We start from the raw sequence: 23,853 nt of genomic DNA on the forward strand, positions 1-23,853 counted from the left end.
TTGGAGAGCTTCCGGTTCTATCAGAGCCAGAAGCTCTTTGGGGCTTGCGGCCACAAGACCCTACCACAAGGGTCTCGTCGCAAGCCCGATGGTCGCGATGGTCTTGACCATCGCGACCATCATCCTGGCTGTGGTCACCCACAGCTATGCGAGCGGCCAGGAGGAGCGTCCGGCTCTGAATCAGGGCCTCAGTGCGATCACGCAGACCCTGTGCAGACTGATAGGAAGTGACCGTTTTGGGGAGTTGACAGGGGATGGTTAGCGAAACACAGGCGTGCCTGGCAGTTTTAACGCCGTTACATGGGCATACATAAATTAGCCACTGCAAGTGTATGGTAGAAGAGCTCCATAGGCTGGGCAAAATGGCCGCCGATGTCCTTTGAAGTTAGACATTTATGTGCATCTGCGAACGTGCACGCAGGTAAGAAGGCAGCAGTGGGCGTCATTATGATTGGGTGATGATTGCTAACATTAGCATATTTTCCCAGCTACGAGTGAGGGAAATTGTGGCTACGTTCACATTAGAGTCCACCTCTAAATCAGGCCCCGAGTTCTGAAACGTTCCTTTTTTTGGCAATAAATAGGAAAATGGTCTTTCAAGCTCAAATGGTTATCCTTGTAATAAGTTTAGTACAACACCTAACCAAGGATCCTATTCCATGCCTATTTTCCAATTTTTTAATGTGGGATTTGGATCCCAGTATTAAGTTATCCCTTTGCTCACAGTTCTCTTCACTGTTGCCAAAACAACTTATACTACTCCACTGGACGAGTAGATCTTTCCCCTCCGTATTTGGAGTCAAGAATATGCTTCTCCGTATTTTATATTTGGAACGTCAATTGTCATATGTGGAGAAAGGTGTACGCCACTTATAAAAAATGGGGACATTATATTAAACATCTAGACAATGACACTCAGCGTCATATCCAAAATTGTTTGAATCAACAAATTGTTTTTTACTTTGTCAGTTAGACACTAACGGTGGTCATGGCTCTTTACAGCCTAAATTAGAACTGTGTATTATGTTCAGTCTCATCTTCCCCCTTTCCTCCTCCTTCCCATTTGTGTTCTATCCTTGTTTGAATGCCTGGAAATTTGCCATCTCATAACTTTCTATATCAAATATGTTATTTTTTTTTCCCTTCTGTGAACCCCCCCCCCTTTTGAATACTAATCAAAGGTGCTTTGGTTCACTGCCAATCAAGAGGTGTTGAAAATGGAGCATCCCTTGTAAGAAGGACTGAATATCTGGGATTAAAACAAGATTTCTATGAAAAAAATAGAAAGGGCAGAAAGCTTAAACTTAAGAATTTACTACAGAGACCACCTTCCAGACCCTTGCTGAATGAATCAAAGAAGCTGTGAAAGGCAGAACGATGATGCAGAGAACTGGTTTGATGTGCACCACTATAGCTGGGAACACACAACGATGTGTCAAGCAAGCGATGCAACGTTATATCACATCGACGTACACACTGCATGATCCGCCGTACAACACAATATATTGTTGCATGCTTGATGTTAACCACCCAATTAAGCATTCAATGAATTGGGTGTATATAATGGTCGTTGAGGTCCATCACGGCTTGCAAGATTGGCCAATATATTGTATATAGTGTGTACCCAGCTTTAGCCAAAGAAGGTTTTCTATCTTTCAGCATTGACTGAATCACAGAATCAGAAAAACACTTTGCCTCAACTATGGAGGCTTCAAGAGCCACACCATTAAAGGTATATGACGTAGTACTGGTCTCAGAGAAGATCCAGTCTTACAAAGATACGAAACGTGCATCTATTTACATTCCTAATATGTCGGAATACCAGGTTCTGCAAGGCCAATCTGATGCCACTAGAATCACCTGAGCCCTCTCTTGCTACTGCTTTAGGACCCTTAGCAACACTGCTAGAGGGGGAGATAGAAAGACAAGAGAGAAGTTCCAAGGAACTTATTGCATCACACTGGCTGCCTGGATCCTGTGCGCTTTAACAGTAGATTGGTACCTTGTGCACAAGCAGCTTCTGCAGATTAAAATTATATGCAGCATGGTATGCCACTGCAGGTGTATCTGCATGCAAAATGCCAAGTTAGTGTCAGTAACGTAGCATTTTGCATGCAGATACACCCGCACTCGCTCACATAACATAGGCATGCTGCATATCATTTTAATCAGCAGAGGCTGCTTGTGCTATCTATTCACAATGCGAAAAAACGCACGAAAAAACTCGGCACTACAGTCACACAGAGCTCCTGTGTTATGTGTAGTACATGGAGAATAAATGTATGTGGACACATCTGTAGAAGCAGCAGGATTGAGAGATAGCCTGAATGTAAGTGAAAGGAGAGCATGATGTTGAGGAAAATACCAATGTAGTGAACTTGAAGGGACAGGAGAGTGTTTGATAGTAGCAATAGAGAATAAGGGGGAAAAGGGGTGTTTAGGGACCCTATAAGGAAGAACAAACAATCAGTTCAGTGTTGGCCATGTTAAGCTTCAGAAAACATTGAGACATCCAGGAAGAGATGGCAGAAGCATTTGGAAACGCAAGACCAGATGGACGGAGAGGGGTTAGGAGAGTATCATAGATAATTCAGTTTTAGGGATCATCCACAACACTTTAATTAGTTCGTGCTCCAAATCCTCTCTGCAATAGCCCTTCAGATCAGTTTCAAGAAATTGGAATGAAATTCTCTTTATCAGATAACAAGGTGCACGCACACACAAAGATGCACATTTTTTATGGTGTTCAATTTACTTTCCATGATTAAATATAAAAAATTACCTTTATTACTTTAAATATGAAAATACTGCCAGTTGCGCCTGCTTCTAAGGGGTTGGCTTGCAATAAATCTGAAAACTTAGACAGGTATACCCCTGCGGAGAATAAAAATAAAATAAAATTGCTTGTGTTAGCTAAGACACATGTAAATCTTATGTGGGGTATACAACTTAGCCGACGGCGCCACCGACAGATGGACCCAGCGACTGTGCTGCACAGCCGATTCGATATATATCTGTGAAAGATGTTGTTCACAGATCTAGCGTGAGCATACAAGCCGATGCACTGAACAATATATCATTTGTCAGCTGTACAAACTATATATAGTACAGTGTGTACACAGCATTAGTTTGTCTACATGATGCAAACACCTTTGGCCAAAAACGCAGAAATGCAGTTTTTTGTACAGTTCAATGTGTACTTCAATCAGGATATTTTTGTTTTGGTTAAATCCCTTTCTCCAAGGCTGTCTGTGGAGGGGCAAAAGCTGCACATTAGACAATTACAACAGTAGTTGTAATTTTGCATACATTAAATATTTAATAAACAGATCAATCTTGGAGCAGAATCAAGAGGGACAATTTAGAAAAGATGTAAAGCTACATACACACGGTACGATCTGTTCAGTGAATGATTTCCCTTGAACTTTACTGTAGTGCAGCTTGTTCGTTGCATAAAAATGAACAATTTCGTTATCGTTCCTAGATATCGTACAGTGTGTACAGGACTCTCATACAGTGTGAATAGGACTCTCCCTTGAAAAAGTAGGTACTTGGTAAACATACAAACATTTGGTTTATAAACAGACAGCAATATCCAATGAGTTAATCCTACTACAAACAGGATGATATGATGTTTGCTTGCGATTTGTGTAATGTGATCCAAAAACTCAACTTGGGGTCTCTGCATTAAGTGTTGCCACAGCTAATTAATGAAACAAACAACTAACATGCCTAAACCGGAAATATAAAAACAAAGAATTCACAGCTACTGCTCCATCATAACGAAAATATTCTAAAGCCGCCCATACATGGTGCGATATGCACCGTGCGATGTGACGAGGATCCGACGTACGATATATATCGAATGGTCCCCACACACGGAGCGATCGGTTGACCGACTGCCCGATATGCCGGCTGCCTCCTCCCCCACTCGCATAGCGCTGCATGGGATCGCACATCACATCCCCAGATCGACTGAACCTGCAGTAAGATCTGGGGGTGCAATGTACGACCCCACGGGTGCACGCACTGGCCGATATCATGCCCATACATGGTACGATATAGCAGCCAAATAGTACCAATGCGTCAGTTCGGCTGCTTTATCGCACAGTGTATGGGCACCTTTAACAGTAGGACTTAAAGACTTGCTTTGTAAACAAAAAAATAAATAAAAAATTACTGATGTGCAAAAGAAAACAATACAGGCCAAGATTCATGACAAATGTTCTACTCAGTCCATAATGCTGAAATCATTAATTTCACACAGTACATATGAGTGGGCTCCTGGGTGCCATTAATTTTGTCTACTTTATATATTGTATTATTTTTGCTCAATGAAATCATCCACAAATATTCATTTTAAACATGTAGTCATCCAGTGGTGGTAATTGTGTTAAAAGCAACATGAGATGGAGTGGGTAAGTCCCATATGTCTCCCATTATTGAAAAGCCATTATAATGTTTAGCATTTATATATGGAAAGTGTTAAAGCGAAAAAAAAATATAAAAAAAATTATAGGTCGGAGTTATTAGTGTGCCCCAACACATTCATGGTTTTACTGAAAATTAAACATTTATTATATGTAGTTATCCTTTAATGTATGCAACAAGGCTTGTGTATGAACTACATTTCAATACTACATTTTAATTGTTCATTAACTCATTTAATATAAATTAGTGCAATAATCATATACTTTCCAAGCTCCTAATTTAGAAGAGATGCTTTTGTCTTAAATACATAGGTCTCTTGTCGGTTTTCCTGAGAAGTGATACTCCTCACAAACAAAACCTTTTGTGCAAGGCGTAGGGGGGTGTTTAAAATCATTGAGGCACAGTATGATATAGGGCCATGATTAAGGCCAAAAAAAACCAAAACAACTTACCCATAGAAGGTTTGCCAAGCGTTGTAATCCGTGAATGTCCCACAAGTAATCCTTTCTCACATATACTATGTACCTAAGAGGTAAGGCATTTAGTCAATTACATGTCAGGCAGAGCATAATTAATAGAGTTTAACAGCGGGACAAATTTAAGTCATTGGTGACAATGTTCGACTTCAACAATATCCGCCTATTACGTTTAGCTCATTTATTTTCTCTAACCACCACCGAGAAATTATTTGCGGTTCTTGCTGCTGCATTAATCCACCTTTCCAAAACGGCAAACTACCAAATTCTACACACAGTTTTTCATAAAAAAATCTGCACTTGAGCAGGAAAATATTTGAACTTTCTGTACTATAGGGTAATATTATCTGGTAAACAACAACTATTAAGGGCACATTGTTTGAAAGAGAGAAATCCCTTCTTCCAAACGAGGTCATGAGGTGTGTAAGAGCCTGAATGGGGGAAATCGTACAAGTTAAGTGCTCTCCCCATACGCCAGCTCTACTAGTATTTCTGCAGTGCACATTGACATTGTCTGGTGATAACCAGGCAATAAATATTAATGGACCAATAATCAGGATCTGATTTTAGCCTTCAGCTCCTAAAGAGATAGAGTTTAGACCCTTAAAGGATGCACTTCAAAAGAGAAAAAAAAAAAAAAGTTGACTAATGAAAACGTACTGCCTCTTATTCTTATGGTGCATACACGGTACGATAAAAATGCGTATCGTTCATATAGTTAATTTTTTTGGTGCCCTCCAACCCACAAACGACCAGCGATGCGCGGGCACGTATGGATAACAACGATATCGTCCATCGGCCGTGCATGCCAGCCAACCTGCTCGATATTTACCAGGTTACATAGTCGCTGGTCCGTCGTTGGTGGTGTGCTGGATGAACGATAACGATCACCCAGCATACCAAGAAGGTACAGGGCGATCAGTCAACGATATAATCTCTTCATTAAACTAAGGCAATGTTCAAACGCCCTGTTACCACCCAGCTGCAAGTGAGAGTTATCAGAGTAGCGTATAACTCTGAAATGCCTGTAGATGTATGCGCTCGGCAATGGCGCATGTGGAGGGCATGATCAAGCAAGATCTGTTCACAAAACGGACATGCGTTCAACCATGCATTGGCCCCTTAAGCTGAGTAAGCACTATACAATGCGTAGCAAGCCGAAGGTACAAAGCGATGTACCGATACAATGCACTGGCCTACACTGCACGACCCGGTGTACAACTGTGCAATGTATTATTCCATGCTTCATGTTACAGAATGGCATCGTTCATAGGCAGGCAGTGCGGAGGGCAGACTGTGAGGCTGAGCGGGCGTGATGTCAGAGATCACAATGCGCAGCCCCACGCCAGCCAGCCCGCCCCCTTAACAGCCGTGCCTGCCTGTCCATGGAGGTGAGCTGCCTGCAAGTCTGCAATTGAGCAGTGCACTGACTGCTCACTGAGGCCAATGACAGGAGACGGAGCCAGGTACCAACAGAGACTAGAAGCTGCACTGCCTATTTTGTGGTGGACCTGGTGGTGTCACTGGTGTGAGTGCCCTGCCCAGGCTCTGCTGGCTGCATGGGCCAAGGCTGAGCGAGGCTGTCCTGCTGTCAGCCTGCCTGAACTCGAAGTTGCTGTGCTGAGTGACTAGTGCTGCTGCCTTCTGGAGTGGAGTGGAAGAAATTAAAAAGTTATTTTATCCCTGTGGTGGGTATATTTTTCAAGTGGGGTTGGGGCTGGGCATTTATGTAATTTTATTCCTGTGAATCCTGTGTGGGGGCTGGGTTAACTGGAAGGGGGGAGGAGGCATAAAAGTTACTTTTTTTCTCTGTTGGGGTTCTGGGGGGGCTCTGAAAGTTTTTAATTTTTTTCCTGTGGGCCTGTGCTTTTTTTGGGCCAGAAGCACAGGCCCACAGGGAAAAAAAAAAAAAATGGGGACCATGAAAGTTTTATTTTAATATTATTTTCATTGCTCAACTCAATCCTGGGATTGAGATATTTTTCTATCCCGAATTCCGGGATTGAAAAAATTAGGGGGGATTGGTTTCCTTAGATGGGACAATGCGATGAACGACCCACTGGAATGTGCAATTGGGCATACACACTATTGTACGATCTCTTTCCAATCTGAGCAGGAACAATAAATTGTACGATTATTCTTAGTGTGTATCCAACTTTACTCTCAAACTAGACTCACAATATCTAATATAATTAGTACAACTTACTGTTCTTATGTTGCATAGTTAACATGGAAGCCCTAACACCTATGTGAACTTAGCCTTACACTGTTCCTTCCTGTAAACACTTTGCTATAGGAATAAACTAGTCACGCATTGGCAACATCCTGTTCCACAGATTATATATTTTTTGGGAAATTAATTCTAAATAAAAAAATTTAGATTAGAAGTACATAGGCTAAAAGGTAGATGTCATCACAACTTACTAGTTACCTTGCCAAACACAAAGGCCACCTTTCCCATCTAATATGTATCAAACTATCTAAACTGTAACTTATTAGATTGAAAGCTAACATTTCAAATAGTCTAAAATTACCGTTTGGAAGAAATTCTTTAAATCCAAGATCCATTTTACAAAGAAACTCAATTTACTTTGTAACCGATGGTAGTTTACAGATTCTAGTACAGAGTTTCCCAAAACTGTGTGCCGCAACACCCTTACAGGTGTGCCGCACCCAGGAGGTCCAGTCAGTTCCCAAATCAAATCAAATGATTTGGGCCGGAAAATTAGTAGGCTGTGCCGTGCGCTGCTTTAGCTACAGCGCATGGCCATGTACACAGAGCAGGGAACAGGCTACCGCACTGTGCAATAATGCAGTTGCCATGCATATCTGGCTCCACCCCCACCAGTCCCTCCTCTGCGAGTTGGACCCTGCCCGACAGTCGTGTGGGGAACAGCATGCCGATTAATAAGGATGAAGTGTAGTGCTCCACCTCCTTCCTCTGTAGGCAAGAACGGACTGTAAAAGTACAATAAGCAAGAGTGGGAACTCTGAATGTTTGTGCTCCTGCAAAAATACTGTAATTTGTGACCTGTACCAGATATGAATAAATATTTTCTTATGCAGAGACACTGCAGGTTACCAGTGCGCTATCTGCTGTGGAACTACAAGTCCCAGCATAAGGTCATCCTATCTGTCCCCACTCACGTCTGCTACTAAACCCACTGTCCTTTAGTATCCCCACCTTCTCCATCCTCACCTTCCGCTTATCAGGCCTCTCCTTTCCCCTCCTCTTCTCAGTGTGATCAGCAAAACAAATGTTGGTGAACAACCAGAGACAACTATGTCCATCACCACATAATTGAAGCAAAGGTATGAAGTAGCATTATGGTAGAACTTACCTTTGTTAACTCTCTTTATTCTAAGTCCATATGGTCCACAGGGAGACATTGGGATGTAAGTGGGACCTGGGAGGACCGGACACCAACAGCAAAGCTTTTCAATCCCAGGATGCTCTGGTCCTTCCCCTATACCCCGTCCACAGACTGAGGGCACTTCAGTTTTGTTAACAAGCCCAAGGCAGGAGTAGGATAGGAGAGAAGGAAGACTGGTACACTGAGTAATCACACTCTCACACAGAGAAGGAAACAAGTGACCAGGAGAAGAAACCCATAGAAGCTAGGACCGTCAGGGCGGGTGCCCTGTGGATCCTATGGACTATAAAGAAAGTCAACAAAGGTAAGTTTTACCATAACTCCTTTTTTTCTTCAGAGTGCATAGGGCTCTACAGGGAGACATTGGGATGACGCTCCTGAGATGATAGGAGAACCCTACGCCCGAAGGAAGCATATTGAGAGGCAAATGTATTATAGGCATAAAACCTAAAGAAGGTGTGGACAGAAGACCTGGTGGCCGCCTTACATAGCTGTTCAGCTGAGGCGCCACGCCGGGCCCACAGAGCGAGTAGTTTAAGCAGATACTGTAGCCAGTACAGGAATGCCAGTCTGTTTGTAAGCCTATGAAATGGTCATGCGAATCCATCTGGCCAGAGTGTTAGCTGGCCATCTCTTCTTGTGGAATCTATATAGGACAAAGAGGGAGTCCGATTTCCTGATGGAAGTAGTACAGTCCACGTAGATCTTCAGAGCATGGACCACACCTGCCAAGAGGTCTGGTAATTTAAAGGCCGGAACCATGATTTCCTCACTCGGGTGGAAGCAAGAAGCCACCTTGGGAAGGAAGCCTGGGCGTGCTCAAAGAACAGCCCTGTCCTGATGAAATATTAAAAAGGGGGAGCAACATAAAAGCGCTCCTACATCAGATACCCTACTGGCAGATGCTATAGCCAGACAGTCTTTGCAGTGAGCCACTTCACATCCACTGATTCCAGGCGTTCAAATGGAGGTTCCTGAAGTGCTTGGAACAGCACTGACAAATCCCATGGAGCCACATAAGGGACAAAGGGAGGTTGTATACGTAGAACACCTTGCATGAAGGTGTGAACATCAGGTATAGTAGCAATTCTGCGCAGAAACCAGATAGACAAACCAGAGACCTGCACTTACAGAGATGCTAGGCAGAGGCCTAGTTCCAATCCAGCCTGAAGAAAGGCAAGAGTTTGAGAAACCTTAAAAACCTGCGGGTCAGTTTCTTGGAGCACACCATTGGAAATATGAATGCCAAATTCTGTGGTAAATCCTGGCTGAGGTAGGTTTGCGCGCTCCGAGCATGGTGGACCACAGAGCTGGAGAAACTCTTAGCCGTTAGGAGGGATGTCTCAAGAGCCAAGCCGTTAAAGACAGACAGGCTAGGACCAGATGTAGACATGGACCCTGAAACAAAAGGTCTACTCATAGAGGAAGCTGAAGAGGAACGTCTATGGAGAGCCCTTGATGATCGGAGTACCAATGACGTCTGGGCCAAGCCGGAGCTATGAACAGGACTGTGCCCCCCTCCTGTCGGAACTTTCGTAGCACTCGAGGAAGCAGGGACATTGGAGGGAAGAGATATGCCAAATGGAAGTTCCAATTCACTAACAATGCGTCTATGAAGGCCGCGTCGAAGTCCTTTGTTCTGGCTACATAAACTGGAAGCTTGCCGTTGTGTCGAGGCCATGAGATCCACCTCCGGAAAACACCATTTGTCCACTAGAAGCTGAAAGACTTCTGAATGTAGAGTCCATGCACATCGTGACGGCTGAGGAAATCAGTTTCCCAATTGAGAATCTCCGGGGTGAACACTGTGGAGATGGCTGGGAGATTGCGTTCGGCCCGTGTGAGAATGCGGGACACTTCTGTCATTGCTGACTGCCTTCGAGTGCCCCCTTGGTTATTGAGGTAGGCTACAGATGTGGCGCTGTCGGACAGTACTTGTACTGGCACGTTTTTCAGAATATTCTGAGCCAGAGTGAGAACTTTGTAGATGACTCGAAGTTGCAGGATGTTGATTGGTAACACTGCCTCGACTGGGGACCATCGGCTCTGGAAGGAGTGCTGGCGTCCATGGCAAGGAGAGCCCAGTCCGGGATCTAACAGGGACGACCCTTGCTCAAACGGGAATTCTTTAGCCACGAGGCAAGGGACAGGCGAACCTCTGGGGGGAGGCCTATCATCTGGTATTTGAGCAGATGGGGTAGCCTGTTCCACCTGGAGAGGATCAGGTATTGTAGGGGCCTGGAGTGAAACTGGGCGAACTCCACCTAGTCGAAGGTGGACATCACTGATCCCAAGGCCTGCATTGCAGAGTGAATTGACACACTGCGATTGTGGAGCAGTCTGCGTAGTTTGAGCTGGATTGCTGAAATATTGTCCGCCATACCATCCTCCCAAATGTTCCATCCTTTGAGAGGGTGTTAGGGAAGATTTCTTCCAGTTGATCAGCCAACCATGCATTTGAAGAAAGGCAATGGTTATCTGCAGATGGTGGTGAGTCTCTGTGGAACTGGCCAACAGCAAGAGGTAGCCCAAGTATGGAAGCAGTCTGATCCCTTGACGAAGAGAGGCTGCCATAACTGCCATGATCTTCGTAAAGACCTGGGGGGCGCTGAAAGGGTGAACGGTAGAGCCTGAAATTGGTAATGTTGCTGTAGTATAGCAAACCGGAGGTATTGTTAATGAAAAGACACTATAGGTACATGTAGGTAAGCGCCCTGAATGTCTAGATACCATAAAATCCTCAGGCACCATAGCTAGGATAATGGAATGGAGGGTTTCCATACGAAACCTGGGCACCCTAATAAACTTGTTTAGAGATTTGAGGTTGAGGATAGGCCGATGAGACCTACTGGGCTTCTGAACTAAGAAAAGGGTAGAATAATAGCCCTTGCCCCGTTGTGAAGAGGGGATCCGATTATTACTCCTGAATTCAGTAAAGACTGAATGGCTGTTTGGAGCAGCAGGGCCCTGTTTGGGTCCGATGGAGGTCCTGTGCAAAATAACTGCTGGGGGGGTGGGGGTCGTATCCGTGGGAGACCACTTTCCTTACCCAGGCATCCGACGTAGTTTGATGCCAAACCTGGGCGAATTTAAGAAGTAGGCCTCCCACCCTTGGGGCCCCCAGGGAGAGGTCCACCCTGTCCTCAGACTTGACAGGTGGACATCTAGTAGCCCAGGCCTGTTTGGCCCTAGGCTTGGAGGCCTTGGCTGATGTCGGCTGTCGTGGAAAGGCCTGACCCTTGGCTTTTCCTCGAGGGCAAAAGGACTGAAAGGATAACGTCCACGGCTTTGAATTATATGCAGAAGGCAAGAACGCAGTCTTTGAAGCTGTCAAGGTAGTCACAATTTTTTCCAATTCTGGACCAAATAGGATGTCACCAGAATAAGGTAGACACCCCTTTGTCCAACTCTCAATTACTTTTGCCACCCCGGCCGTAGCAGGACGAGTAATAGCTCCTGTAAGAGTATATGGATTTATTACAAGCTTCTATACATCTATCTGTAGTCTCCTTCAAGGGAGTTGCAGTATGAATGGGTAATGTGGCATTTTTAACCAGACGTGTTACATGAGCATCCACTGCTGGGGAAACTTCTCATTTAGTACAATCAGTAGCTGGAAGAGGGTAAAAGGAACTGAACAGTTTTGGAATTTGAAACCTTTTACAGGGCACATTCCAAGTTTCACACGTGATCAGATAGCAGGTCAAAGTGAGGAAACTCTGGAAAAACTTTGTCATTTAAAGAATATGTGTTTATTATTAGGAGCGGGTTCATCCTCTTCTATTTGTAATAATAATTAATAGTTAACAGCGCTCACAAGAGCAGGTATATTTTAGAGGGAAGCTCCTCTTCTCCTGAGCCGGATTCAGATTGAGAGAGGTCTGCGATTTCTGCCTCCCCAGATGTACCAGAATCAGATAACTGTGTGGACTGGGAAAACATAGCATGTTTAGTAAGCTTAGTAGGTAACTGCTTTTCTTTTTGCAGCATTTGCTGAAAAACAGTAGAGGTATTAGCCATACTCTGTACTGAGGTAGACTGTACGTCTACCTATGGGGAAGGCAAAGGATTTACAGGGAGTACCTGCTGTGGTTATCCTACAGGGGGAAGCTACCACTGGGACAGTTATGTGGTCCGCACGTTTTGCCAGCATCTGTGAAAAGGCAGCCCATGGTGGGTACTGACAGAGAGACACAGGGGTTGGGGCCTGGGGCTGTGTAACAATTAGTACAAAGACCATCCTGAATGAGGTCCTCTTGGGCTAAGCCCACTGAGCAGGACTTACAAGACACCAGAGTAGGAGCAGCATCAGGCTGTTTGTTCTTTCCTCTGCCAGATATAGCCACAAGAATAAAATACAGTGCAGTGAACACCCTGCAGTATGTGTAACATGGCACAGTGTGGTGTGCAACTGTGCTATATAGTATGTGATAGCCCTCATAATTATATAGGATATGTGAGGTACAATTAACCCCCTATACCTTAGTATGTTCAGCGTATAGTAGAATAAAGGAAAAGATATATGCAGACAGTAAGGAGATACACATACAAACACAGAAAAAAAATCACGTCTGCAATGGGCACTAAAATCAACTACACAGACCACAGTGGATAGTAGGATATAGCGCTGTATGACCTGGACCGTGGGAGAGGTATACAGGGAGACTGGACCCAGCGTTCCCAGAGACTTGCTTGCATAAAATGGCTGCCGCGTGTCTCTGAAGGAGACGGAGGAGCAGCTCAGGGAACACTAGGACCGCTGTGGAACAGCATCCTGGGCTGGGGGAGTGGCTGCAGGGAGAGCACCTTCTCCCCCTGCAGATGTTAACCACCGGGTCCCCCCCACCAGTGTCCACATCAGCACCTCCGGGTCTGTCTCCTAAGACCAGAGGTAATGCGGATCCCCGCCTTACCTGTCCCCTGAATTCCAGGCTGGAGTCTGGGGAGCCTACTAGCTAGCCCCCGTCGAAGCCTCGCCAGGAGTACCTAGCACAGGCTTGGTGACATGGCACCATCATGGAGTGAAGGGGCGGCGGCACATAAGTCCCGAGGACAGTTTGGTGCTGCGCGCCCGTTATAGTAAAAGTAGAAAATAAAATAAATCAAAATAAAGGCTTGGGCTGCTTAATGCAGCATTGTTATAATGGCGATCCAGCTCCCGCTGCACACCAACGAAACTGAAGTGCCCTCAGGCTGTGGGCGGGGGTATAGGGGGAGGGAGTACCGGAGCATCCTGGGATTGAAAAGCTTTACTGTTCGCTCCTCCAGGTCCCACCTACACCCCAATATCTCCCTCTGGTCCCTAAAGAAAAACGTAAAAATTCTGAAAATCAGAAAATTTAGCTGAGTAACTTAATAGGAAACTTCTGGGGGGAGATTTAATTACTGGTAAGTGCACATAGGTACACATAGGAGGTATATTATTGCTTGTTTTGCTAGTGTTAAATTAGTGAGAGGTTCCAATGGAATCTCAACATTAGCTGACTCTATCCTCCTTGGACTAGGGGGTTCCGCCAAGTCTGCTCTAGTATGAACCATGATGTATATATTTGGCCCCTTATTAAAAAAATTTAAGACTGCAGCTTTCACACTTTATTCAGTTTTCATTGGGCATTAGTAAGGAGATCGTCACCTCTATGCTGCTATGACAGTTTCCACTCCTGCCTGGCATCCACTAACTTTTGGAACACGAATGCTGGGGATTTGCTTCCATTCAGCCAAAAGAGCCTAGTGAGGTCAGGCAACGTTCTGATTTATACCAAAGGTGTTTAATGGCGCCTGTGCAGGCCATCTAAGTTTTTCCACGGACCTCAGTTTGAACAGGGGATGGTCATGGAAAAAGGGAAAAAATAGGGCCTTCCTCCAAACTCTTACCATAAAGTTGGAAGCACTAAAATGCTCTAGAATGTCATTAAAATGCCCTTTTGCTAAAATCAGCGAGTCCAGGCCAAATCATGAAAAACTGCCCCAGACCTTAATTATTTCTCTATCAATCTTTTACAGTTTGCATTCGGCTAGGAAGCAAAACCGCCAAATGGTAAAATGCAATCACTTCAGAGAACACATTCTATTGATCAATAGTCCCAAGGCATCAGACGTTAGCCATTGCACATATTGATCTGATGCTTGTGTGCTGCTGCTTGGTCATGTAAATCAAGTCCATAAAGCTCTCAAACATCTCCTCTTTACAATAACAGCATCTACCACAGTCCCAAACAGCTCTAACAGGGAAGAAATGTGAGTGACTTGTTGGAAGCTAATTTTTGACTATGGGGGGGGGGGGGGGGGGGGGGAGAGAATCTTGTATAATTTGAGGGTGGGTAAAATACAATATGTAGTGTTCACTCTAGGGCTGGCAGGCTGTCATAAAAAGGCCACTGCAGTGCGTGCCCAAAAAAAGGGGCATGGTCACTCAGGAAAGGGGCATGAACTAGAGACGCCCTCCCTTTTCATCACTGTAGGAGGCATTCCCAGTACTTAAGAGATTTAGACTAAGTTCTTCCGAGCAGGGCCCTCTACCCGCTTGTGCTTCTCCTTACTTTAATCTACTTCTTACTCCCCCACTAGAGCACCTAACACTTGGTTGCTTATGTGGGTGTTCTGGTCGCTAATGTAGCAATGTATATTATCCATGTCCTTGTCCTGCATTGTATAGTACTATACTGTAGGTCGCTGGTCACCTATTTGTTTATGTACTTTATAAGGCGCTGCGGAACACTTGCGGAGCCACATAAATATATGCGAATAATGCTGGGCTCATCTATTCACTCGTCGTCGAGGGATTTTATTTTTTTTTACTATTAAGGGGGTGGGGAGGTAATGTTATTAGGATTTATGACCACCAGGAGGTCCATTGCCAATGGGGGGTGGGAAGTTATTTTATAATGGGGGCATATAAACATGAGGGGATGGAGGTGCAAAACACACACACACATTATATATATATATATATATATATATATATATATATATATATATATATATATATATACACACACACATATACACACACACACACACACACACACACACAATCCAAATCGGCGGCACTCAGGTAGAAAAAACGTCTCAACCCAGGGGTATATTACCAACGTTTCGGAGCCTTTTATTGCTCCATCATGATGGAGCAATAAAAGGCTCCAAAACGTTGGTAATATACCCCTGAGTTGAGACATTTTTTTCTTACCCGAGTGCCGCCGATTTGGATTGTATATTGTGACCGGTTGGAGTTGGTCTCTGACGGAGGGCACCAGGGACCTTCAACCTGTTTTCATCCAGCTTTGAGTGCCGTTTGATATGGATTAAAATAAATATTATATATATATATATATATATATATATATATATATATATATATAATGTTTTTATGCTTTATATTCTTTACCTATCTATTTTGTTTTTTTGTACTGAGTGATTTTTATTTCTTCATTTATTTTTCTTTGCACAAGATGCGTTTGGTTTATTAATATGTTGTCTTGTCACTTGTTAACGGTGATAAATTCATCCTTTTTATTTGTCCTCATCTAATAGATACTGTGTCTTGTATTGACTGTTGAAACTGCTTCTGAGTCAGTAAAACAAACATATGAAAAAAAAATTATATATACTGTTAAATAAAAAAAACATGACAATTTGAGCGGTTTTCTAGAAAAAAAAATTGTCAGTTATGTGGTTGGAGGACAATACAAGTGTCAGGGACAACACATACACTTAAGCAGCCAATAACACATACATATAGGGGGCGATTCAATTCGGAGCACTGGTAATATCATCGGGAGGGAGCTCCTGGGGCTAATCAATTCAGTGCGCTGTTAGGGCGACTAAATGGTTTTTTCTTGCACTCTCCTGTGGGGGCAAGAAATCGGACTAAAGTGTCAGCTGCAAGGCTGTTTTCCGGCTTAGCGCGGTGCTAACAGACTCGTGGCCCGCACTTTAGTTGGAGAATGTCGGTTCTCGTAACTAAAAACTCAGTTTAATTCACAACAACCAGCATTCTACGACTTAACTGTCAATTGCCAGACTAAAAAGTGTGAGGAATTGAATAGCTCCAGGACCAACTTCCCGGCGCTATTCAACTCACTCTGAATTGAACCTGCCCCATTGATTGATAGTGACTGATTAATTTAAGTGCTTTGGTAGAGGAACTATTTAAAGTCCTACTATACATAACGTGGTCTGACTAAGTCACTACTTTCACACCAACGCTCCAGAAGACATCCATTTATCTTTTCTGTTTATATACACTATGTAGACGAGTGATTGGACACCGACAGCAAATATCTCAACAAGATTTTATTGACATCAGTACTTTGTAGGTCCATCACATGCAGTGATTACTGCAGACACCCTCCTTGGCAAACTGTCCACAAGTTCCTGGACAAAAGCAGACGGTAGGTTTTGCCATTCCGCCTTAAGAACAGTGACCAACTGTGACACTGAAGATCGAGTCGGCCTAGAATGCACCTGTCGCTCCAATTCATCCCAGAGGTTCTCAATGGGCTTAAGTTCTGTACTCTGAGCTGGCCAGTCCATCTGGGTTACCGAATTTTCTGGAAACATGACAGGTGTCCTGATAAAAACCATTTGTGGTTTCCGTAAAACTGACAATGTAGGGAGCACAGACTTATCGAGAACTCTATACTTCTCAGAGTTAATGTGACCATGCATTACAACCATGCCAAAATCAGCTGAAAAGCAGGGGTGTCCAAGCACTTGTCTACATAGTGTACTTAAGAGTAACTATGGGGAAACCAGAGAACCTGGCAAACTGTTTTCCAGTCTTAGAAACTCAGTATTAAATAATCCCATCAGAAAATGGTAGAGAGGCACTAAAGAAAAACTCACTGTCCAAGTTACAAAGCGTTTTTCTGCCTACATCAGAAATTCAAAGCATAAAAGTCAAAAACTCAAACATGTTGCCCAAAATCTTAGAGGCCAACATGCTATAAACAGATTCCCAGGAGTTAGCCAATAATGAATATAGTACCTCTAACTATGAATGTTACCAACATGTTAATCCTACACTACACTGCAAATCTAAAAGAATGCCTAAACCACCAACAGAAAAATCAAAAATAACTTCTTAAATATCTGAAACTACCCAACCTTAGCTTCCACACCAAACTAATTTAAATAAGCCTTGGACTTAAAATGAAGTTAAGAAAGCAATGAAACCTTCCAATGGATAAGTCCACATGGTCAGATGCCTTTTAAACGTGTTAACACCACTTTTCCACTGGATCAGATTACAATATTTACAGATGGTGTAGTGTGACGCGTTTCGAACCAAGCTTCTGATATAGAACCATACTGGTACGTAACACGTTAAGTCGGTGAAAAGGACCTCTGGAATTGAGCTTGTCTTTGGAATAGTTGGACACCTATCTGGACAAACTGCAGGTTTCCGGAACTTTTGCACAGGAATTTTCCATGTTACTTGGATTGATATGCCAGTTATCTTTTAAATGTGAGTGTTCAGGAATAGTAAATATTTAAATTGTTTAAAGGTTTTGCACTACGGTTTCTTTTCGGTTTCATATAACAATAGTGATTAAGGAAAGCAAAGAAAACGATCTAGATACGCACTTTTAGTAGACAAACTGAATTTTCCCTGTTATAGAGTGCTTTTCTAAAAACCATGTGTTACATTGAAAGTCATTTTGAAGAAATCGTGTCAAGATTTTTTTTAGTATGGTTATAGAATACTAAACCTCTAGAGAAGTCAAAAGAATGACAAAACCCTTTAAACAGTATTCCAATAGGCACACATTCCCTTTTAAACCAATGTGGCAATGATTTCTATAAATTAATGTACTGATCACAGTATACATTCACCATAATAATTGGATTTTGGTTAAGTATTCAGCCAAAACTAAACCATGGTGAATATTTGGACTTGTGGTAGAATGGCCAGAACAGAAAAAACAAATAGAAAGCAACCAAGTAGCAAAATTTAGCAATTTTCCAAATGGCAAATTACAGAAGACACAAGCTTTGTTCATTTCCGTTATCAAATATATTCCAATAAAGCCTTTGTGAATGCCAAGACAAAATGTACAGGATATTTCGTTAGAAGGTAGATGAAAATATTTGAGAGATCTAAACTACTATGAACAATAAGTTACTTACAGGGTTTTAAAAATGCTTACTAAATGAAAGCTTTGGAAAAGTATTTTGTTCCCATGATCCAAAGTGCATATACTGTGTAATGCTAAAATGGAAGTCTTCAAAGACAGAATTAGCCACTGCCCGTCTGCCTTACCTGCTCTTCATCAACCAAAAGAAAAGCATAAGATTCAACAAGTTCTTTTTCTAGTCGACCATCAAATTTCAATTGTCTTCTTTTCTCAGTGAACTAAGAAAATAAAAATAAAAATGTGGAATTGGAAACAGGATTGGGTGTTAACACAAACCTTAAATTTATGGGGCAAAGATTTCAAACTACACTTAACTACATATCAAGTGTGCTATAGTTCAATAACTTAAATCTTTAAAATGTGCATACTAGGATCTGCATGCAACATAGGTCAAGTTATCGTTATTGAATGTCACAAGACTTTTGGAGTGGACTTGCCAATTCCTATTCGACGGTAAAGAGTACATTTGAAGAATCAATCCTTTCTATATGAATTTTTTTTAAATCTTGATTTGCCAAAACAAAAATCTAGTGACTGTAAATCACCATTATGAATTCTCTATACGTTTTTAACTGACGCATCCATAACCCTAAAGTCCACGAATGATCAATCTATACTCACTGACCTCTTTTTCCAAGAATTCATTATGAACCAGTCTGGCAGATTTGTATGTAAAATGTATCTTAGAATTTAAATCCAAGAATGATGACTGAAGAATGTTGAAAATCTCGTCAAACTCCCGTGAGTCAGTACTAATTGACTGAAGAGCTAAAACATGAAGAAAAAAAATAAAAAGTTACTTTTGATATGTATTTTAAACTTAATATCAGAAAATGTATAAGTGTGCATATTTATCAAATAACTCAAATTCACACAACAAAAATAGAAAGACTTTTATTATGTTTTACTTTGCAGAATACATTTACCAAGGAAACACCTTGGAAACCAATTGACAAAGTACACAAATTTACAAAAATGGATGAGTGTTAAAGCTTTAATTTGTAGTTCAGGAACAAAAAAAAATAAAAAATGTAACTACCATTACAGACCAAAAAGACGCCCAAGCAAAGCCAAATTATCTGATTTATTAAGTCCCAGGCTCTCTTTTCCCTTACACTGTAAGACAGTCTTACAAATAAAAATATACTTTGCATGTGTCACAGAATCGACCACAAAAGTAGTAACTGCACAAATTCGGAAACATGAGCCTAGATATGTCGAGTTGTAGACTAAAGAATAACTGAACGGTGAGTAATCATTGCCATTAATGGAAAACACTGCAAGTGGGCTAACTGTGCTAGTGGAGTCTATCAGTTAGTTCAAGGTTTGCCATTGACAAAGTTATTATGCTCTTCCCTCAGTGCAGTTTGCTTTTTTTACTTCCAGACGAGTAGAATGATTTCTCTTAGCGCAGTTTTTAAATTAGTTTAAAAAGATAATGTAGATCTATTTGGGTTGCAGAATTAACAAATTTGACAAGGCATACTTATTAAATCATTAATGTAGAATAACCTATGAAAAGATATGAGTAAACCCATCCAACACTAGGAAAATACCAATGTGTTGATTCTGTTTAGTGCCAAGTTGACAAAATGGCTTATCAAAATGGAGGGGAAATAAAAAATAAAAAAAAAAGTATAGATGAACATTCTATTAACTGAAAATGATTGCCTAAACTGTCCAAAAGTGCCAGCAGAGCAACATGATTGATTTCCTGTATGGCAATTAGGTGTTTGCTCCATAAAACCACCACACACATGTAGCCTGTACTCATTTGTAATCAAATTTAGGGTCAATTCACTTAGAAAGTTTGCAAAAGCAAGCTTGTTTAATGAAACTCACAACGCATTAATGCGTGCACCCGAGAAATGAGAGATTCAATTAGAAATGCCAATTCCCGGTACTCACATCGAATGATGCAACTTATCTACAAAATGCAACCTGGGAGAATTGCATGAAAAAGTGGAGAAACCATCCTGGACACCTAGAAAGTGACAATTGAGATAGGACCATATAAAAAGCTGTTAGTGGCCATAAGGAAAGTACTGGAGGCTGACTTTTGCACTTTTTATTAATGGTTGAGAAATTATAGCCAGTATTTTTCAGCAAATTAATTTCTTTCCAGCATCTTGGGATACAGTAAGAGTAATTTTGCAGTGTTTTCATATAATTTTGTAAAAAGTTGGAACAAACTTTTTCCACTCATCTGCAAGTTCTAAAACCTCTCTTTCATCAATACAACACATACAGCTTTTTAGAGAAATTTACATGAAAACAGACATCTTTATTGGGCAATTATGCTATTTAAAACCTTCCAAGTGCACGATTATTCATTGGAAGGAGTGTACCAAATATTTTCCTTTCCTTTTCCCCTTCTCAGGGGTATGCGCACACAAAAAAACAAATCTGCATTTCCTCTAAAAAATAAAATCAATAAGTTTGGAATTGTACTGCAAGTGTAATTTGCAGAACGAGTTCACCGTGAGAATGGCTCACAGGACCCAACTTGCACCTAATTGACACCAAAAAATCATGACTTAAATCAGATCATCTTTTATCTCATATCATGGTACTCATTTTTGGGTAGCCTTATTAGGCAGAAATTGCCATGTGTGCATCATGTCAACACAGAAATCTCTTCCTCCATTAACAGGGCTGTTAACTGAAATAGAGGACATTAATGGAAATTACTAAAAACATTACCTGCAAAACAAATAAAAGTGGTTCACAGTGAAAAAAATTATCTGCATCATGTACCACTAATGAACATGGCTTCAGAAGACTTGTAATTGTACTGTAATTTCAGTATAATGCAATACATACAGAAACTATTTATTGATACCTCCCCATATCCTGTTGAACTCAAGAGGCGTTTGCCCCATGATTCATCCTTAAAGAGGCTTACTTGTAGTCAGCTGTCAATGTGATAACTTTCATTCGCTTGAAAAATGTAGGTCTAACAATGACATGAGAATCATCAAAGGCATGTCCATGTGATCAGTGATGTACATTTAAATAAATGATAAACTATCTGCTTCTTTGTTTTTTTTCCTGTTTTAATTTACTTTATATTTGACTTCCAAATACAAAAAAATTTATAGGCATATTTTATTCTGAGAATTTGATTGTTTTTGGGTGCCCGACGTCCAATATTCAATAGTTATGCTGGTGAGCACCTATTATCACACGTGTCATACCCAAACGCAGAATTGGCCACAGAGTGGCCAAACCCATGCAAACTACTGGGCGTGATGAGCAAGGGCACTCAAAAGCCCAACTTCGGGTGGTTGTCTGCTTGCTACCTCGGGAGTGTAGGTAATATCTAGATCCCCTTCCGTAGATTGACCATGACGTCAGCAGCCAGTGTCTAACATTCCATACCATCCAAGTGGGCATAACCATATGGCGAGCGTAGCGAGCCACTGTGCCCGAAGCGTGGCAAGCGAAGCGAGCCCACAAGGGGTTAACTTTCTTTTTTTTGGCTGTGTGGGCAGGAAACTGCACTTCCGCCCTTAGTACACATCACTTCCAGGTACAATATCTGAAGTGGAAATACTCTACCATAATGGGTGTACACGGCACAAACAACTGAATAACACCCATCACTTTAGACAGAAGCTGAGGGCGTGAGCAAACTGAATAACCTTAAGGGGAGGTCTACTATACAGCTGCTTTCACTTAACAATTGTCAGCTGTAGAACAAAAAAAAAGGGAGTACAATTATCGGTGCAAGATGTGATTTTTTTTTTTTTAAATAAAAAAGCTTCATGGCAAATAAAAATTTAACTGAATAGCAACCATGTAGATTCCCAAAAGGGCTTTCAAAAACATCCCATTGCAGAGCTCAGGTTTCTTATATTTATTGTCAATTACACATATTAGGAGATTAAGATCTTGTAATTATTTACAATTAGTAAACAATGATACTATTGGGACACAAGCATATGCAAAATAATATGTTCCCAAAAGGCTAACAGCTTTATTCTACAATAGAAAAGGTCTTATTAAATGGTCCTAAAAACACAAATATACATAATTCAGTTAAACAAAGTCATACACTAGTTCTTCATAGGCATGCACTCGTTTATTTTTTAAACATTACTGTGCCCAAAATTCAAGACACAATTATAATGTACACATTTCTCAAAGTAGAATGAGCCAAGGGAATAATTATCTAATCAGTATACTGATATAGAATTAAAAGTTTAATAGTACACTACAAATTATCCAACTCAAAAAGCGATAACTGTCAAATATTAGACATGCCTTTGATCTTAAATGGCTTAATATGTATATGAGCACGTCCCCATAATTGGCTCAACTTTGAGTCATGGCAAACTATAGCTGTAACTAACGACTGAGAAGAGAAAGCTACAAACTGCGTTGAGCTACAACGCGTAGGCGGGGCTTAACCACTGCGCGGATCCACTGCGGTTCCATGACGTAGGCATGTAAAAACTACAAGTAACACGAGTGGCATCGATACTAGCTACAGCAACCCGAGTGATGCAACGAAACATCTTCTCTCCGCCGCCATTAAGTAGGGCGTGCACTGGTCCCTAGAGGTCTACTCTGGCCCCTCGAGCATTGCAGTCGCGCAACTTCCTCCACAAGCGGTCAGGCGGCATGCAAGGTATCATGGTATATACACAATGGTATGCGAGATTAACACGAGGTGACAACCTTTCTTTTCCCTGCTTTTCCTCGGAATCTGAAAACGCTTCCTGGGGGGTTCATCCGGGGGTGTCACCCCCTTCCCGCCGCTGTTTTCAGCCTTCAACTGTTCGCCGGTGAAGCTGCTGTGCCTGCGCCTATAGCCCGGCATTTTCTCTAGCAGTTCGCCATTTTGTGAGGCACCGAATCTTCCTTCTTCAGCTGCCAGTCTCATGCTTCCACCGCCCACGCTGCTGTAGTCCCTGACTGCGGCGGGCTTTTCTTCCTCCATCGCCTCGGCGTCTTCTTTCTCCCCGGAGCCGTGTGACATCACCCACACCAAAAGCGTCACGCAGCCACCCGGTTGCTCCCCCCCGCGTGTGGTCTCGTTAACCGCTTGGTGTGTGTGTGTGTGTGCGCGCACGAGTCGGTCTCTAATGTTCGCTGCGAGGCTGCCACATTCTCTTCAGGCTGCTCTCTCTCACTGCTCGTCTCCTTTCCTTTCGTGTCGTCTCCCCGTCTCTGCCTTTATTATTTCTCCACTCCTTCCCCCCTCCTTCTCCGACACAGCCCGGGGCGGGGCAACTGGAGACCTGACAAATGGACTCTCGCCGCTCGGCAAACTCTGGCCAATAGAGATGAGGCAGAGATTTCCTCTCAGAGAGAGAGACGAGCCGCCGCCATTTTGAGGCTTGTCTTTTTTTTCAGTTAGACAGAGCTAGAATATGCGTTGCTGCGGGCGTGTTAATCGGTCTCTTGCCTCCTTACGTAGATCTCTTGACT

General features: G+C 42.3%; 1 protein-coding gene across 3 annotated transcripts in view; it reads right to left on the bottom strand.

The window, feature by feature from the left end:
• TASOR (transcription activation suppressor) overlaps positions 1 to 23,625 on the bottom strand; it is a 97,098-nt gene extending 73,473 nt beyond the window's left edge. For 2 of the 3 annotated variants that reach the window (XM_088472671.1, XM_088472670.1), the window contains exons 1-5: positions 23,101 to 23,622; positions 19,043 to 19,185; positions 18,543 to 18,635; positions 4,884 to 4,956; positions 2,783 to 2,874 (exon numbers count right to left, since the gene is read on the bottom strand). In XM_088472671.1, coding sequence (XP_088328797.1) covers positions 2,783 to 2,874; positions 4,884 to 4,956; positions 18,543 to 18,635; positions 19,043 to 19,185; positions 23,101 to 23,401 — 702 coding nt within the window. In that variant the 5' untranslated portion in view covers positions 23,402 to 23,622. Of the gene's footprint in view, positions 1 to 2,782; positions 2,875 to 4,883; positions 4,957 to 18,542; positions 18,636 to 19,042; positions 19,186 to 23,100 lie in introns of all 3 variants that reach the window. The other variant, XM_088472672.1, reaches the window with a different exon arrangement.
• Between the last annotated feature and the right edge of the window lie 228 nt (positions 23,626 to 23,853).

This window comes from Taudactylus pleione, unplaced genomic scaffold (genome assembly GCF_031769625.1).
Source record: "Taudactylus pleione unplaced genomic scaffold, aTauple2 ptg000128l, whole genome shotgun sequence".
NCBI lineage: Eukaryota > Metazoa > Chordata > Amphibia > Anura > Myobatrachidae > Taudactylus > Taudactylus pleione.